At 42.9% G+C, this 13,233-nt stretch overlaps 1 protein-coding gene across 3 annotated transcripts in view; it reads right to left on the bottom strand.

The window, feature by feature from the left end:
* LOC111973216 (transcriptional activator GLI3) overlaps window positions 1-13,233 on the bottom strand; it is a 183,134-nt gene that overhangs the window by 68,335 nt on the left and 101,566 nt on the right. For all 3 annotated transcript variants that reach the window (XM_024000506.1, XM_070446741.1, XM_070446740.1), the window contains exon 4: window positions 10,480-10,585. In XM_024000506.1, the coding sequence (XP_023856274.1) occupies window positions 10,480-10,585 (106 nt within the window). The remainder of the gene's footprint in view (window positions 1-10,479; window positions 10,586-13,233) is intronic.

Genomic DNA, 13,233 nt, shown 5'->3' with positions numbered 1-13,233 from the left:
TAGTTATTAGAGTATGACATAGATAGAGATAAGAGAAAGTGTTCCACCGGGATGCTGGCCATGACTCCAATGCTTCCCACAGTTGTGTCAAGTTTGTTGGATGTCCTTTGGGTAGTGGACCATTCTTGATACACACAGGAAACTGTTAAGAGTGAAAAACCCAGCAGCGTTGCAGTTCTTGACACAAACCGGTGCACCTGGCACATACTACCATACCCTGTTCAAAAGCACCCATTTAAATATTTTGTCTTGCCCATTCAACCTCTGAATGGCASACATACACAATCCATGTCTCAATTGTCTCAAGGCTTAAAAATCCTTCTTTTAACCTGTCTCCTCCCCTTCATCTACACTGTGACATCAATAGGGATCATAGCTTCCACCTGGATTCATCTGATCAGTCTGTCATGATGGTTCTTAATGCTTTGTATACTCACTGTATATCCAAATTTGTAGGAACTTTCCCGTCTTCCAGTCCAATTTAATTCAACTTCCATCTCTCATTTATTAAAAAGCGATCTCTTTTGGACACACAAAATGCAACCTACTGACAAATACACACAGACAGAGCAGCGCCAAATGCTAGTTGCATTCCTTTCAACAGTTCCCGACACCCCGCAGCTGTGTGCATGGCTGTGCATATTTGTGCCGCTCCCGCCGGATGATGCGTGCAGAGAGATAGTTCACACGCTGACCCCTCTCTGAGAGAGTGAGGTATCATGGAAGATGAAGACAGCAGAGATGGGCTCTGTCTGTTGCTCATTCCAAACAGTTAAGATCCAAACAACAGTGTGAGAGATGAAAACATTCTTCTCACACATGAATAATGGACTTCAGATTTGATTGGATAAGAGATAACACGGTGCTCAAAGAATAGAGTAGCCGTATGCGAGTGTGATTAATATCCTTAGTGAAGGAAGTGAAGGAAGAAGAATAATTACAAAATGCCACGGTAGCTCATAAGAGAGAATGAGAATGTATAAAGGGCAAAACAAGGAGGAGTGAAAAGGAGAGAAGGAGAGGTAGAGAGTGGAGTAGAGGAGGTAATGAACTCATTTCCTTCACCGTTAAAGCTGTCAATGGCCTTCAGAACAGTTTAACAAATGTTAAACAAATGTTTTTTTTAAATCGACAACATGTGGTAATATTACACATTGTTACCTTTCTGTTTCCCGCCATTTACTTAAAGCTTGATGAGGGGAGAGATGGAGGGAGTGGACAGAGGGGGAAAAGAAAGGATTTCTAGCAAAAAGGAGGCAGAATTTACGACCCTGTTCCCTAGATCTCGTTACTTGCTGTAACTGGCCCCCAGAGTGAATTCCCAGGGCCCCGAGCCCAAGCCGGAATAATGGAAAGTCAACATTTTCTACACTTTCTTCTGACGGCCCACCGGGATGGTTCTGCCTGCCTCCACAAAGCAAGGGTCTGAGTCCCAACGCTGACTACATACTGTACTCTCTCTTCAATCACATTATTTTGACTCACTTTAAAGTGGCAATCTGTACATATTTTTTTGTACTTTAAATTAATTAAATATGGTCCTATAGCCATTCATTTTGATTAGAATCCCAGACTGCCCCTTTAACCTAACAATAATTACAACAACTAATAGTAGGTTAGTATGCCGACAGACATGATATAATTATATTTGTTGTTTTCTCAAATGCAGAACTATGTATAGCAATATCTATTTCCAGTTTTCTTTTTACAAATGCATGTTACTATATATATATTTTATTTTATGAAAATAATATTCTAAGATGAAAAAAACATCAAGAAACAAACACACACATGTTTCTGAACCTCTAGGCCAGTAGAAGGGTGGGAGGGGCCTTTACAAAGCCAATTAAGAGAAGGCACTGATGTGACAGCTGGCCCCTCCCACAAACCCATTACCCCCTTCAATCAACAGACAGGCCTCTGGGAATGTATTCATAAAGCGTCTCAAAGTAGAAGTGCAGTTTAGGATCAGGTCCTCCCTGTCCATATAACCGTATTCCTTATGATCTAAAAGGCAGAACTGATCCTAGATCAGCACACCTACTGTGAGAGGTTTAATGAATACGGGCCCTGGAACTCTTGGATATACTGAGGTCTTCCTTATCAACGGCATTACCATAATCAATATTTAATATTAAAGTCAATTAGCCAACATTTGTAATGTCAATAATGTTGGTAAATGCAATTTAAAATGTTAAAACAGAGCATTTGTATAAAACACTGTGATAATGGTGACTTGGGAGTATTTTAAATGTCAACTGAAATCATAATAATGAATCACTTTCATCGTTGACATTTATTTTATAGCATATAAGCGGTTCATACACTTAGGTTATACAGTTACAATTGTATCTGCATTTTATTTTCTGAATCTTTATTTGGAAGAAAAATCTAAACATGAAAAGCATTACTCAACAAACCCTACTTAATATTTGAAATGGTGAGTGATGTAATGACATGGCTGTCGAATCTCCCCATTATGGAATTGACAGTTGAGCACAAGGCTTTGTTAACCTTAGGCAGATTGAACACACACACACAGGCCCGCACGCACACACGCGCATACACACACGCACACATACACACAGTGACAGGCTGACTGACACACACAGCTAGCTGTTAGCACCTGTCTGTTATCTCCTCTCCTCCAGACTTTCTCTTCCATTGTGCAACATGGGCGAGCTACAAATTGAGATCTCAAATATAAACAGGAGGGCAATAGATTTCTGTACAGAAAATCAAGTGTACTAATGTGTTACATGTGGAAATTCAAAAGGCCACTAGTAGATAGATAGATATTATTCTTGTAGTCAAAGAAATAATTTGCTGTATAGTCTTAAATTAATTAAACCTACAAAGATCAAAGGAAATGTACGGCGAAATGACTGACTGGGTTATTCATGTTACCCATATTGTTACTACTCAATAAAAATGTGAATCACCAGTGCCACATTCTCATTTCTTTTGGTACATTTACAAATTAATGAAAGGGGCATTTCAATAGCTGTTGAGTTGGGTTGAAACAAACATATATGACATCAAATAAAATCTAACAACAAAGTAGTACACAGTACAACCTACTATTACGATTAAAATGGATATGTAGCTGTGAGTTTAGTATGACTAAATACCCATTATAAATACCCTTGATTTAAACACAATTTCAGCAGAAACATACATGTAATAACCAGCAGAAATTAAAAAAATATGTATTCCATATGCACTAAAAAAACAAATGCTAAACTTTCCACAACCGTGTACGTGTAATAACCATAGTAATAGAATCACAAAAATATATTTATATGTTAATAACAGCAGCTATGAAATAGAATTTAGCAACATGTCTAAACAGGTTTCCTTGGGTAATGACTCAACTGTAAACCAGAGCAGGGCTTGTCACATGTCTAATCTACCAAAGACTTTATTTTTTCTAAACCTGCAGTATCCATCAACCACAAAATGCACTGGTGCCTTCAAAATATCACGCTTCGTCGCACAGTCATTGGGGGAAAAAAGAAGACACCATCCATTTAGGTTTTCAAAACTGGTATATTACAACAAAAATTATATAACTTCAAACTGCCCACAATTATGCTTATAGGCATTTATCTCGTTTTCTCTCTAGATCCTGAAATTGCTTGAGAAAAAAAAGAGAGGGAAGCGATACTTTACCCCCGCCTCTCCCGCCCATTTCACAGAGCGCACGCAACTTTCTTTTTCTTCCCTATTTTTTCCTCCAGTGAAAATTGAAGGGGCTTTATGTCAAATAAGGCTAAAGCCAGCCACTCCATATCAAGCAACGCAGCGCGAAAATTACTGTGGCCATGATAAGACTGCCAGATAGAGTGGGAGAGGAGAGAGAGGAGAGAAGAGGGGGGAAGGAAAGTGAGAGGAGGGGGAAAAACGAAAAGGAAGTGACTCTACTCAATTATACTGCTAAATTGGTACGACTGAAAATGTTTCATTCAGGTGACTGATAGTATCGGTGAAACGGCATTGCAGATAAATAAAAGGGGACTTTTGTCAAGAATAAACACCATTAATCATGAAGCCAGTTACCGCGTGACCGCCTGTCCAACGAATACAGCCTGACGCCACAGAGAAAGTATTTTAAAAAGAAGGGAGGAGGAGTGGAGGAGTGGATGGGGGGAACCTGGTGACTTCACCAGAAGGAGGGTGACCTACGAATTCGCAGGGAACGGGGATAAGGGRGGAAAAGGGAGGGAGATGAGAAAAGTGGTGTTCTCCTCCTTCTCATTACTGACAGAAGCCACATAGAGATCATCTAGAGATGATAAGGAAATGATCATTGGAATTTAATAGAATTTATAGTCCCATTTTATATTTATTACAATTTATCAAGGTTTAATATTACCATGATTTATTTAGGGTAAAGGAATAAATATAGGCGTATACTAAACAGGTTCATTTATAGGGAATTTACAAATGGTTTACAGAGATTTATGAACACATTAATAAACGTATACTCAATAAACAGAAAATGAAAACTGCCAATGTTTGCAAACGTTGAAGGAGTGAATACGAAATGATAAAACTGCTTCACATACAGTAAGAAAGGGTGAAACATCGGCCCAAAATAAATAAAACCCTCAACACATGAAAAAGAAAATCCAAAGGAAAGCTTCAACATGTCTCCATACAATTCCAGTATTTTCCTGTAGCTCTTTATGAAAGCTGTTACACTATGCCTTTTGTCATTCTTTTGTAATGAAGTAAGTGTGTGTGTGTGTGTGTGTGCGTGCGTGCGTGCGTGCGTGCGTACGTGTGTGTGATGCCAGGCGTCTTACCATCTGGAGTAGATGAGAAATCTGGAGGGAGGTGTGGAGATAAGACTGTGGTCTTTATGCTAAGCAGCGAGACGCTCCTCAATGTGCAGATTGGGCTCTCTGACAACAGTTTATGTAAATAACCAAACAAAATGGCGTACACCTAAAGAACACACGCTACTCTCAGCCAAAAGGACACAGAGCGAGAGAGAGAGAGAGAGAGAGAAAGCACAAAAATGCAGATATGGAGGTGGAAAAATTACAATTCATTTGATAGATAATGGGGGAAAAACAGCTCTTGGTCCGTTGGTTGTAGTTCCGAAACTATGTACATGAATTTTTCACATGTTCAACAAGGTTTCAGTATGTTGTTACTAAGATGGAATATCATTCTCATAATTGCATGAAAATCAATTACACCCTTTTTTGGGCAGTTAACTATAGTTTCACTGCAGCCGACTACAGAGTGCTGATGTTGTATTGAATGAATGGGACCTGCTGCTTTCCCCTGGTAGCCTCACAGAATACCTTACAGTCCGTTTGGGGACCACAGCTGTACAAATACACTTCTGAATGCAATAACACCACAGACAGGACGCAGCATACCTTTACAGGCCCAACACACACACACGCACAGGCGCACATACGCACACAGACACACCTCCACCCCCTTCCAGAGTCAGAATCCACGTGTCTATTCACACAGAACATTGTGCCAAATCAGTATTTTTTCCTTGTCCCAAAAGGTTTTCCATTATCATCTTTATATTGTGACTTTGACATCATTACTATGACACATAGTAATGTGTCACAGACACACCTCAGACACACCTCCACCCCCTTCCAGAGTCAGAATCCACGTGTCTATTCACACAGAACATTGTGCCAAATCAGTATTTTTTCCTTGTCCCAAAAGGTTTTCCATTATCATCTTTATATTGTGACTTTGACATCATTACTATGACACAAACAATGTCATAGAGAATCCTCAGGAGACTTTACAAACAATTGGCAGATGTAACGGTAACATGACAAATCGCACACGTTATCTGAGTGGATACGAATCTGTGGAGATACAGTACCTACGTTTAAACATTCCATTGTGTATTGTACTCAGGAGTAGATCATTCAAGCTAATTCTTAAGCAAATGCCTGCAGTGTCTTCGGAAAGTATTCAGACCCCTTGACTTTTGTTAGGTTTCAGCCTTATTCCAAAATTGCTTAACAGCTAATTTCAGGTCTCTCCAGAGATGTTCGATCGGGTTCAGGCCCGGGCTCTGGCTGGGCCACTCAAGGACATTCAGAGACTTCTTGCGTTGTCTTGGCTGTGTGCTTATAGTCGTTGTCCTGTTGGAAGGTGAACCTTGTCCAAAGTCTGAGGTCCTGAGCTCTCTGGAGTAGGTTTTCATCAAGGATCTCTCTGTACTTTGCTCCGTTCACCGTATGGATGGTGCAATGTTTCCGTGACGCTTGGCATTCAGGCCAAAGAKTTCAATCTTAGTTTCATCAGACCAGATAATCTTGTTTCTCATGGTCTGAGAGTCCTTTAGGTGCCTTTTGGCAAACTCCAAGCGGGCTGTCATGTGCCTTTTACTGAGGAGTGGCTTCCGTCTGGTCACTCTACCCTAAATGCCCAATTGGTGGAGTGCTGCAGAGATGGTTGTCCTTCTGGAAGGTTCTTCCATCTCCACAGAGGAACTCTAGAACTCTGTCAGAATGACCATCGGGTTCTTGTTCACCTCCCTGACCAAGGCCCTTCTCCCCCGATTGCTCAGTTTGGCCGGGCGGCCAGCTCTAGGGAGAGTCTTGGAGATTCCAAACTTGGGGACCTTCAATGCTGCAGACATTTTTTGGTACCCTTCCCCATATCTGTGCCTCGACACAATCCTGTCTCGGAGCTCTAAGGTTTTTGCTCTGACATGCACTGTCAACTATGGGACCTAATATAGACAGGTATGTGCCTTTCCAAATCATGTCCAATCAATTGAATTTACCACAGGTGGACTCCAATCAAGTTGTGGAAACATCTCAAGGATAATCAATGGATATAGGATGCACCTGAGCTCAATTTCGAGTCTCATAGCAAACGGTCTGAATGCTTATGTAAATAAGGTATTTCTTTTTTTTTTCTTTTTTTTTTAAACTTGTTTTCGCTTTGTCATTAGGAGGTATTGTGTGTAGACTGCTGAGGATTTTTATTTATTTAATACATTTTAGAATAAGGGTGTAATGTAACAAAATATGGAAAAGGTCAAGGGGTCTGAATACTTTCCGAAGGCAACGACCGTGACTACGCAAACAGTTGCGAGTCAATTACTTATCCCCTAAGAGTGTTTTGTTGTTTCAGTGGCCACATTCAAGCACAAGGGCCTCTAACTCGCGAGTAAACTCCCATGCAGATAATTGACTTGTAGTCGAATACCTCTGTTTGTTCTCGGCCCGTATCCGGGTGACCGAGACCAGGCACTGTGCCACAAGAGAGGGCCTTTTGTTTCCGCCGGTAGTCCTCAGTCGGGCCAATAATGTCCCCTATGAAAGGCCCCAGCATCCCCCACAAAGCCCCCCAGCTCCCCAGTTCCCGATTAATCTAGGCCAACACAATGAGAGCGACGGTGGGGACGAGAGCTTTCATGGAGTCTGCTCTTCACTGGTCCATGTGTTTATTTAAGCAGGAAGTGAGGAAGCATCCTCTCTAGAGGAGGAAAAGGTCAGGTGTTTCTTGGTCAGAGACACTGAGGTAGTGGGGGAAGAGGCCTGCTGATCCTAGATCAGCTACACCGATGTCCTATTCTATAGTCATTAAAAAGTGGTTGGTCAGAGCTCTATATGCTGAGGGTATTGATAAAAGACTCCACAGTTTCCCATTTTAGACGTGTAGGACTACAATCCTCTATTATGTGGAAATGGATAACTTTCTTGAACAGTACATCATCAATGCACCCACACAAGGACGGCAACCCCTGACCCTATCTTTAATATTGAATGGCACACGGGTGCCTTCCCATGCAATAATTCATAAACTAAACGATTATCCTAGCTCCTGCCTGTAATTGCACTCTTCCCTGCCTAATAGGGGTGGCATGCAGCAGGAGAGTGAGAGAGAGAGAGAGTGGAAAAACAAAGGACAGTTAATTTGTGATTTCCTCCGCTCATTTGAAGGCAAATTAAGTGTCAAGCAGCTAATACAGAGCATATTTCATTTTATGAGCTTTTAATTTAATTCCATCGGTCTCATTTCGCCGGGTGTCTTTAGCGTAGCGCCTTCGCTAACGCTCCGTCCTTCCTCCCTCGTCTGCGGCGCCGGGACATAAATAAACATGTTTCAATTAGACCTGTCACAATAATAGGACAGGATTCTGTTAATTTGCGACGTCGGTTGGACGGCAGAACGTATCATGAGAATATGAGGCGGCTGCGTGTTTTTCTACCGGACTAAATCCTAGCATTAGCGATGTTAGCGTTAGCGTGACAGCTAGCATTTCGAAGCTGGATTGATTGTACCGCCGCGGGGCCAGACCCACTGTAATTACCCGCTGTAATGAAACCTCTGTATGGGGAAGTAATGCCAATAATACTCTACTGTGTACTTAACCATATCTTAAGAGGGCTAATAACGATTAATTCTGCTCACTAAGGAGAGCTTGTCTTAAAACAATTCTATATTTCTGTCTAAACCCCCCCCGTCCCCTGCAGGGCCATGCATGTTCTCTCTGTGTGCAGGGCCATGATGGCATTGTTGGGGGTGACTGGATCAAAATGCTTCTTCGTAAGGAATTCCAAAACACTATCCAATGAGACCAAATTGCCAGATGTATTGTTCCAAAGTAATACTGAGTTTATGTTAGAGTCCAAATCTGAACCAAGGAACTACAGTAGCCTACATACCTCGGTAATCTGTCGATTGGACTGTACAAACCCTAAACATAACTTCAGTAACACAATGTAACAGTATTTCCTACTCTAAAAAGCAGCAAGAGTAATGACATTGAGAGCAGAGGGGTTAGAGCCTGTAAGTAAGCATTTCACTGTAAGGCCTACACCTGTTGTATTCGGCGCACGTGACAAATAAACTTTGATTTGATTTGAGATCTGAAAGGAACACGTGTAACTCGCATATATTGTGTATGTACCCAAGTCAATTTGATAATAAGCATCATCCACTATAAACTGCCTTGGTAATAATGAAAATGGCGGCCTTTCAGCCGTGGCGTGTCATATTGAGCAGCAATATGTGTATAACACAGCTCATAAGCTACGGCAACGGTTTGCCACACCTCACGACCATGCCTCCACTGACGGTTGAGCAAACGAAGCGCACCAGCCAGATAACTTATCCGGACAGAGATCGAGTGACTGAACACGTTCGTTCTGCGCTGCGCAACTTCTCTTACCCCTTTAAATTAATTCAGTGGGTTCCATGTCTCCACTTCCCCCTAACCTGTGCTCCAGATCTCTCCAAAGCGTCTCTGACTGATAACAAACACGGCTGTTTGTTTTGAGCCGTTTGGCGGCGCATGTTCTCTGCCAGAAGCTAAATGCTCAATTAATTTGCATTTTGTTTGCGTTGACACGGGGCATCAATCACTTAAACCTTTTTTATTTCCTTGCCTCTCCCTCTCTTCTGAGAGAGGGGGGGGGGGGGGGGGGGGTGGGAGTGTGAGGGTGGGGGGGAGACATAAAAAATGCATTATGCTTAGTGGCACATCAGCAAGGGAGAGATATGACTCCTGAGAATGGGGGGGTTGATAATGAAAGAAAATTTCAAACATAATGTGGCCCAAGTAGCCTGCCCCATCCAATTTGTTCCCAGTCGCGCACTGATCGCTTTCCTTTGCTGTCTCTGGGTTAGAAATTAGTGCTGCAAGGGCGACAGAGCATCCACTACCGCACTGACCGTTCAGGCAGAACAGAGAGCGCAAAGCGGTGGAGTGAAAGAGAGAGAAAGAAGGGAGAGGTGAAAGACAGTTAGAGGAGAGGGAATCTAATATGTGTGTTATTTGTGTGTGTGTGTGGGGGGGGGGGGAGTGCATACATGGTACAGGGTACAGTGCGTATGTCAGAAGAGATGTGTGTGTGTCAATGAAGGGGTGTGTGTCAGTTGAGATGTGTGTGTCAGTGAAGGTATGTCAGGTTGGGAGTCGACAAGACTTGATCACTGCGCTTATGAGAATATACATGCTCAAGAGGCCCTAGTTTTCCATGTTTCTGACACATGTTAATTTGCCATGTCTCTGACATGTGGATCATGCTTACTCCCAGACAGGGCCGTGGCCTTTGATCTGGAGAGCAGGGCCGAGCACCGAGCTCTGGAAGGATGCAACATGCCTTGGGGTGTTGGAAACAGGAGCATCTTTATTAATATTTCCATTAACACTACTGGGGTTCTTGCTGATACCAATGATATGAATACTGATATCCAAATCACTTCCCATTAGGCCTGACTGGTAGAATTGTACAAATTCCTCTGCATTATTTTATGCAAAGAACAAGTGGATGTGTTACGGGGATGGGGGGGTTGTGTGTGTGTGTGTGTGTGTGTGTGTGTGTGTGTGTGTGTGTGTGTGTGTGTGGTGTTGTGTGGTGTGTGTGTGTGTGTGTGTGTGTGTGTGTGTGTGGTGTGTGTGTGTGTGTGTGTGTGTGTGTGTTGTGTGTGTGTGTGTGTGTGTGTGTGTGTACAGTCTGTGACACTCACACGTGTAGAGGGGGAACAGGGGACGGGTCGTAGATGTAGCGTCCCTGGGCATGTCTGTCGTCGATGGGCACCGGTGGATGGAAAGCAGGGAAAAACTGTGGCGGTGCTGCATATGGGGATAAAGAGAAAGAGAAAGAGAGAGAAAAATGTTAGAGATGACACTGCTACAGACAATCAGCCTTAAAGCCAATAACATTTATTTTATAAAGCCCTTTTTACACCAGAAGTTGTGACAAAGCACATATCTCTTTGCATGCCATGGAATCATTGGTTGCATGTATTGACTCAATGTGTTTTTGAGGGCATTACTAAGTAAATGTTCCTCTTCAGCCAGTCTTAGGACAGAGTAATGAAAAGCAGTGGTTGATAGCCATCTTTCAGGAGGCCCTGCCCAAATGAGACCTCATTAAAAATAACTCAACTAAAAAGCCTCACTGCCTTGGAATGTTCACTAAGAAGTGCACTTAAAACATCTCAAAATAAACCGAGACACAAATTAACAGCAAGACTTTTGCCTTTTGTCTTGCTGTAAGGCTGATCAGGCATAAATACACTTTTTACACAAAGACTAACACTGAGGAACAGCCATTGAAACAGAGGGAATAGGGAGAAAAATGGAGGACGCGTTTGGAAATCATTTCAGGCAGGGAAATGATTCGTCACAACTGTCAGAGAGAAGTATCTAATTCCCCAGATAAAACATTTAAACATTTGCATAATATCACCACTTTGCTATTTTTACCCTCTGAGAGAGAAGCTGCTGAATTGTTGCATGGGCTGGAAACATACAGTTACATAAGTTCAAGTATCCTCACCTCAACTGCAACATCTACCCTATGGTATACAATCCCCCAAGCAAGTGCTGGAATGCTGTGTTTTGAATACTTCATATATCCATTGTAGGAGAAGTTCAGTATGAGCTATGTCTATTTGAGTGCATCTTGCCCACACTAACCGAGGGGCTACTTGAACCCTTGTGAAAACGGAAAGGGTTAAAACACACACACACACACACACACACACACACACACACACACACACACACAGGTAATACACATTCAAACAGGGAGGGGAGGAGGGCGCTTCGTGATAGGATGTGTTTTTAGTGTGTAAACATCTGGCGCCCGTGTGCCAGCAGTAGTGGGATGGGCAGGCTGCCAGGCAGCCAGGGGGAGTGGTGCCCAACAGCTGGATCTAGTTGTGCACCCTGGTCAATGCCAAACATAGGGCCCACTGCTGGGCAGCAACACAGAGAGGTTTATCCCCCCTGGCTCACTCAGGCTTGCTGCTCTACCTCAAGTACCTCATCACTTACTAGCTCATCACTCACTACCTCAACACTCAATGCCTCAACACTCACTGCCTCAACACTCACTGCCTCAACACTCACTGCCTCAACACTCACTGCCTCAACACTCACTGCCTCAACACTCACTGCCTCAACACTNACACTCACTGCCTCAACACTCACTGCCTCAACACTCACTGCCTCAACACTCACTGCCTCAACACTCACTGCCTCAACACTCACTGCCTCAACACTTATTATCTAAACACTCATTATTAACAGGTTGGCTGATCACTACCTACCCTGCCCAAGCTCTACCAACAGGACAACACGGACAAGCCTTGTTTAGTGGACCTGCAGTGCATGTAGGTCTTAAAAGGGAAAGGTGTTGTATCACGCATCATGTAAGCAGATGGATATAAATCAGATGCATCCTGGTGAATAGATCAGGAATGTTTTCTATGATTGCATACCAGTTGTGTAAGCCTTCCTAAATAATGGCTTGCATTGTTTATCAAAATAGAGTAATACAGCACAAATCATGGCTTTAACAAGGAAAGTAACACTTTGATCATGAGGCTCAAAAACATACCGTGGAACAAATCTGTACTATTAAATTCCTTTCCATTGTCTTACACGAACGTGAAAATGTATTTGAACTGAACTTGTTTTTGTGAGAAGGATAGGACGTCAAAAGAGACGTGATAGCTAAATGCCTACTGCAGCAGCCCTCTGGCACCTTGTTTGACTATCTATCTCTTTGATAGCTTCCTTCTGAGGAATCATGTTTGGCCTAGCTCTCCTTCTCTATTTCCAGGTCTTCTCTGAAGGAGAGGAATCTGGAATCTGCTATCAGTTATGTTTATCTAACACAGTCTTAAAGTTATTGGCTCGAATACACTAAGAGCAGTATTGGTTTGCTAGGGTCTCTAAGCCGTGTCCTTGACTACTCATGTGAAACCCTGGGCTGAAACGTCAACCAGGGCAGAGGTCTATGGAGGGACTATAGAGATTTAAAATTGCAGAACCTCTCCTGCTCCAGTCTGAATGATACTACTTCTCCTCCTCCATCTCCTCTACCACACCCGCCTCTCCACTCTGGATTACCCAGATCCCCAACTCTGTTTATCCCTCTGGAGCTGCTCACTCAACAAAACCCTGTGCCTTCCCCCTCCTTCTTCCTTCTTTCCTCCTTGAGTTTCCTATCCTCCTTTCCTCCCTCCTGGTCTTAGCCAACACTCCTCACTCGCCTCAGCCTACAGCAGTCAGTTAAGGGAGCTGCTTCATTTGAATCCCTGTCTGAAGTTTACTTTAGCAGGGCCCCTATCTAAATAGGTTGTGCCACCTATCTAAATAGGCTCTGTAACACTACCTCCATTAGGAAGGCAAACAGCCCTGTGTGCCACTTGAGGGAATGTATACAGTTCAGAGAACAAGGGAAAGAGAGAGAGAGAGAGAGAGAGAGA

Source organism: Salvelinus sp. IW2-2015, linkage group LG14 (genome assembly GCF_002910315.2).
Source record: "Salvelinus sp. IW2-2015 linkage group LG14, ASM291031v2, whole genome shotgun sequence".
Lineage (NCBI taxonomy): Eukaryota > Metazoa > Chordata > Actinopteri > Salmoniformes > Salmonidae > Salvelinus > Salvelinus sp. IW2-2015.
Note: the sequence above shows the minus strand (reverse complement) of the source record. Positions and strands in the feature narration are given on the sequence as shown.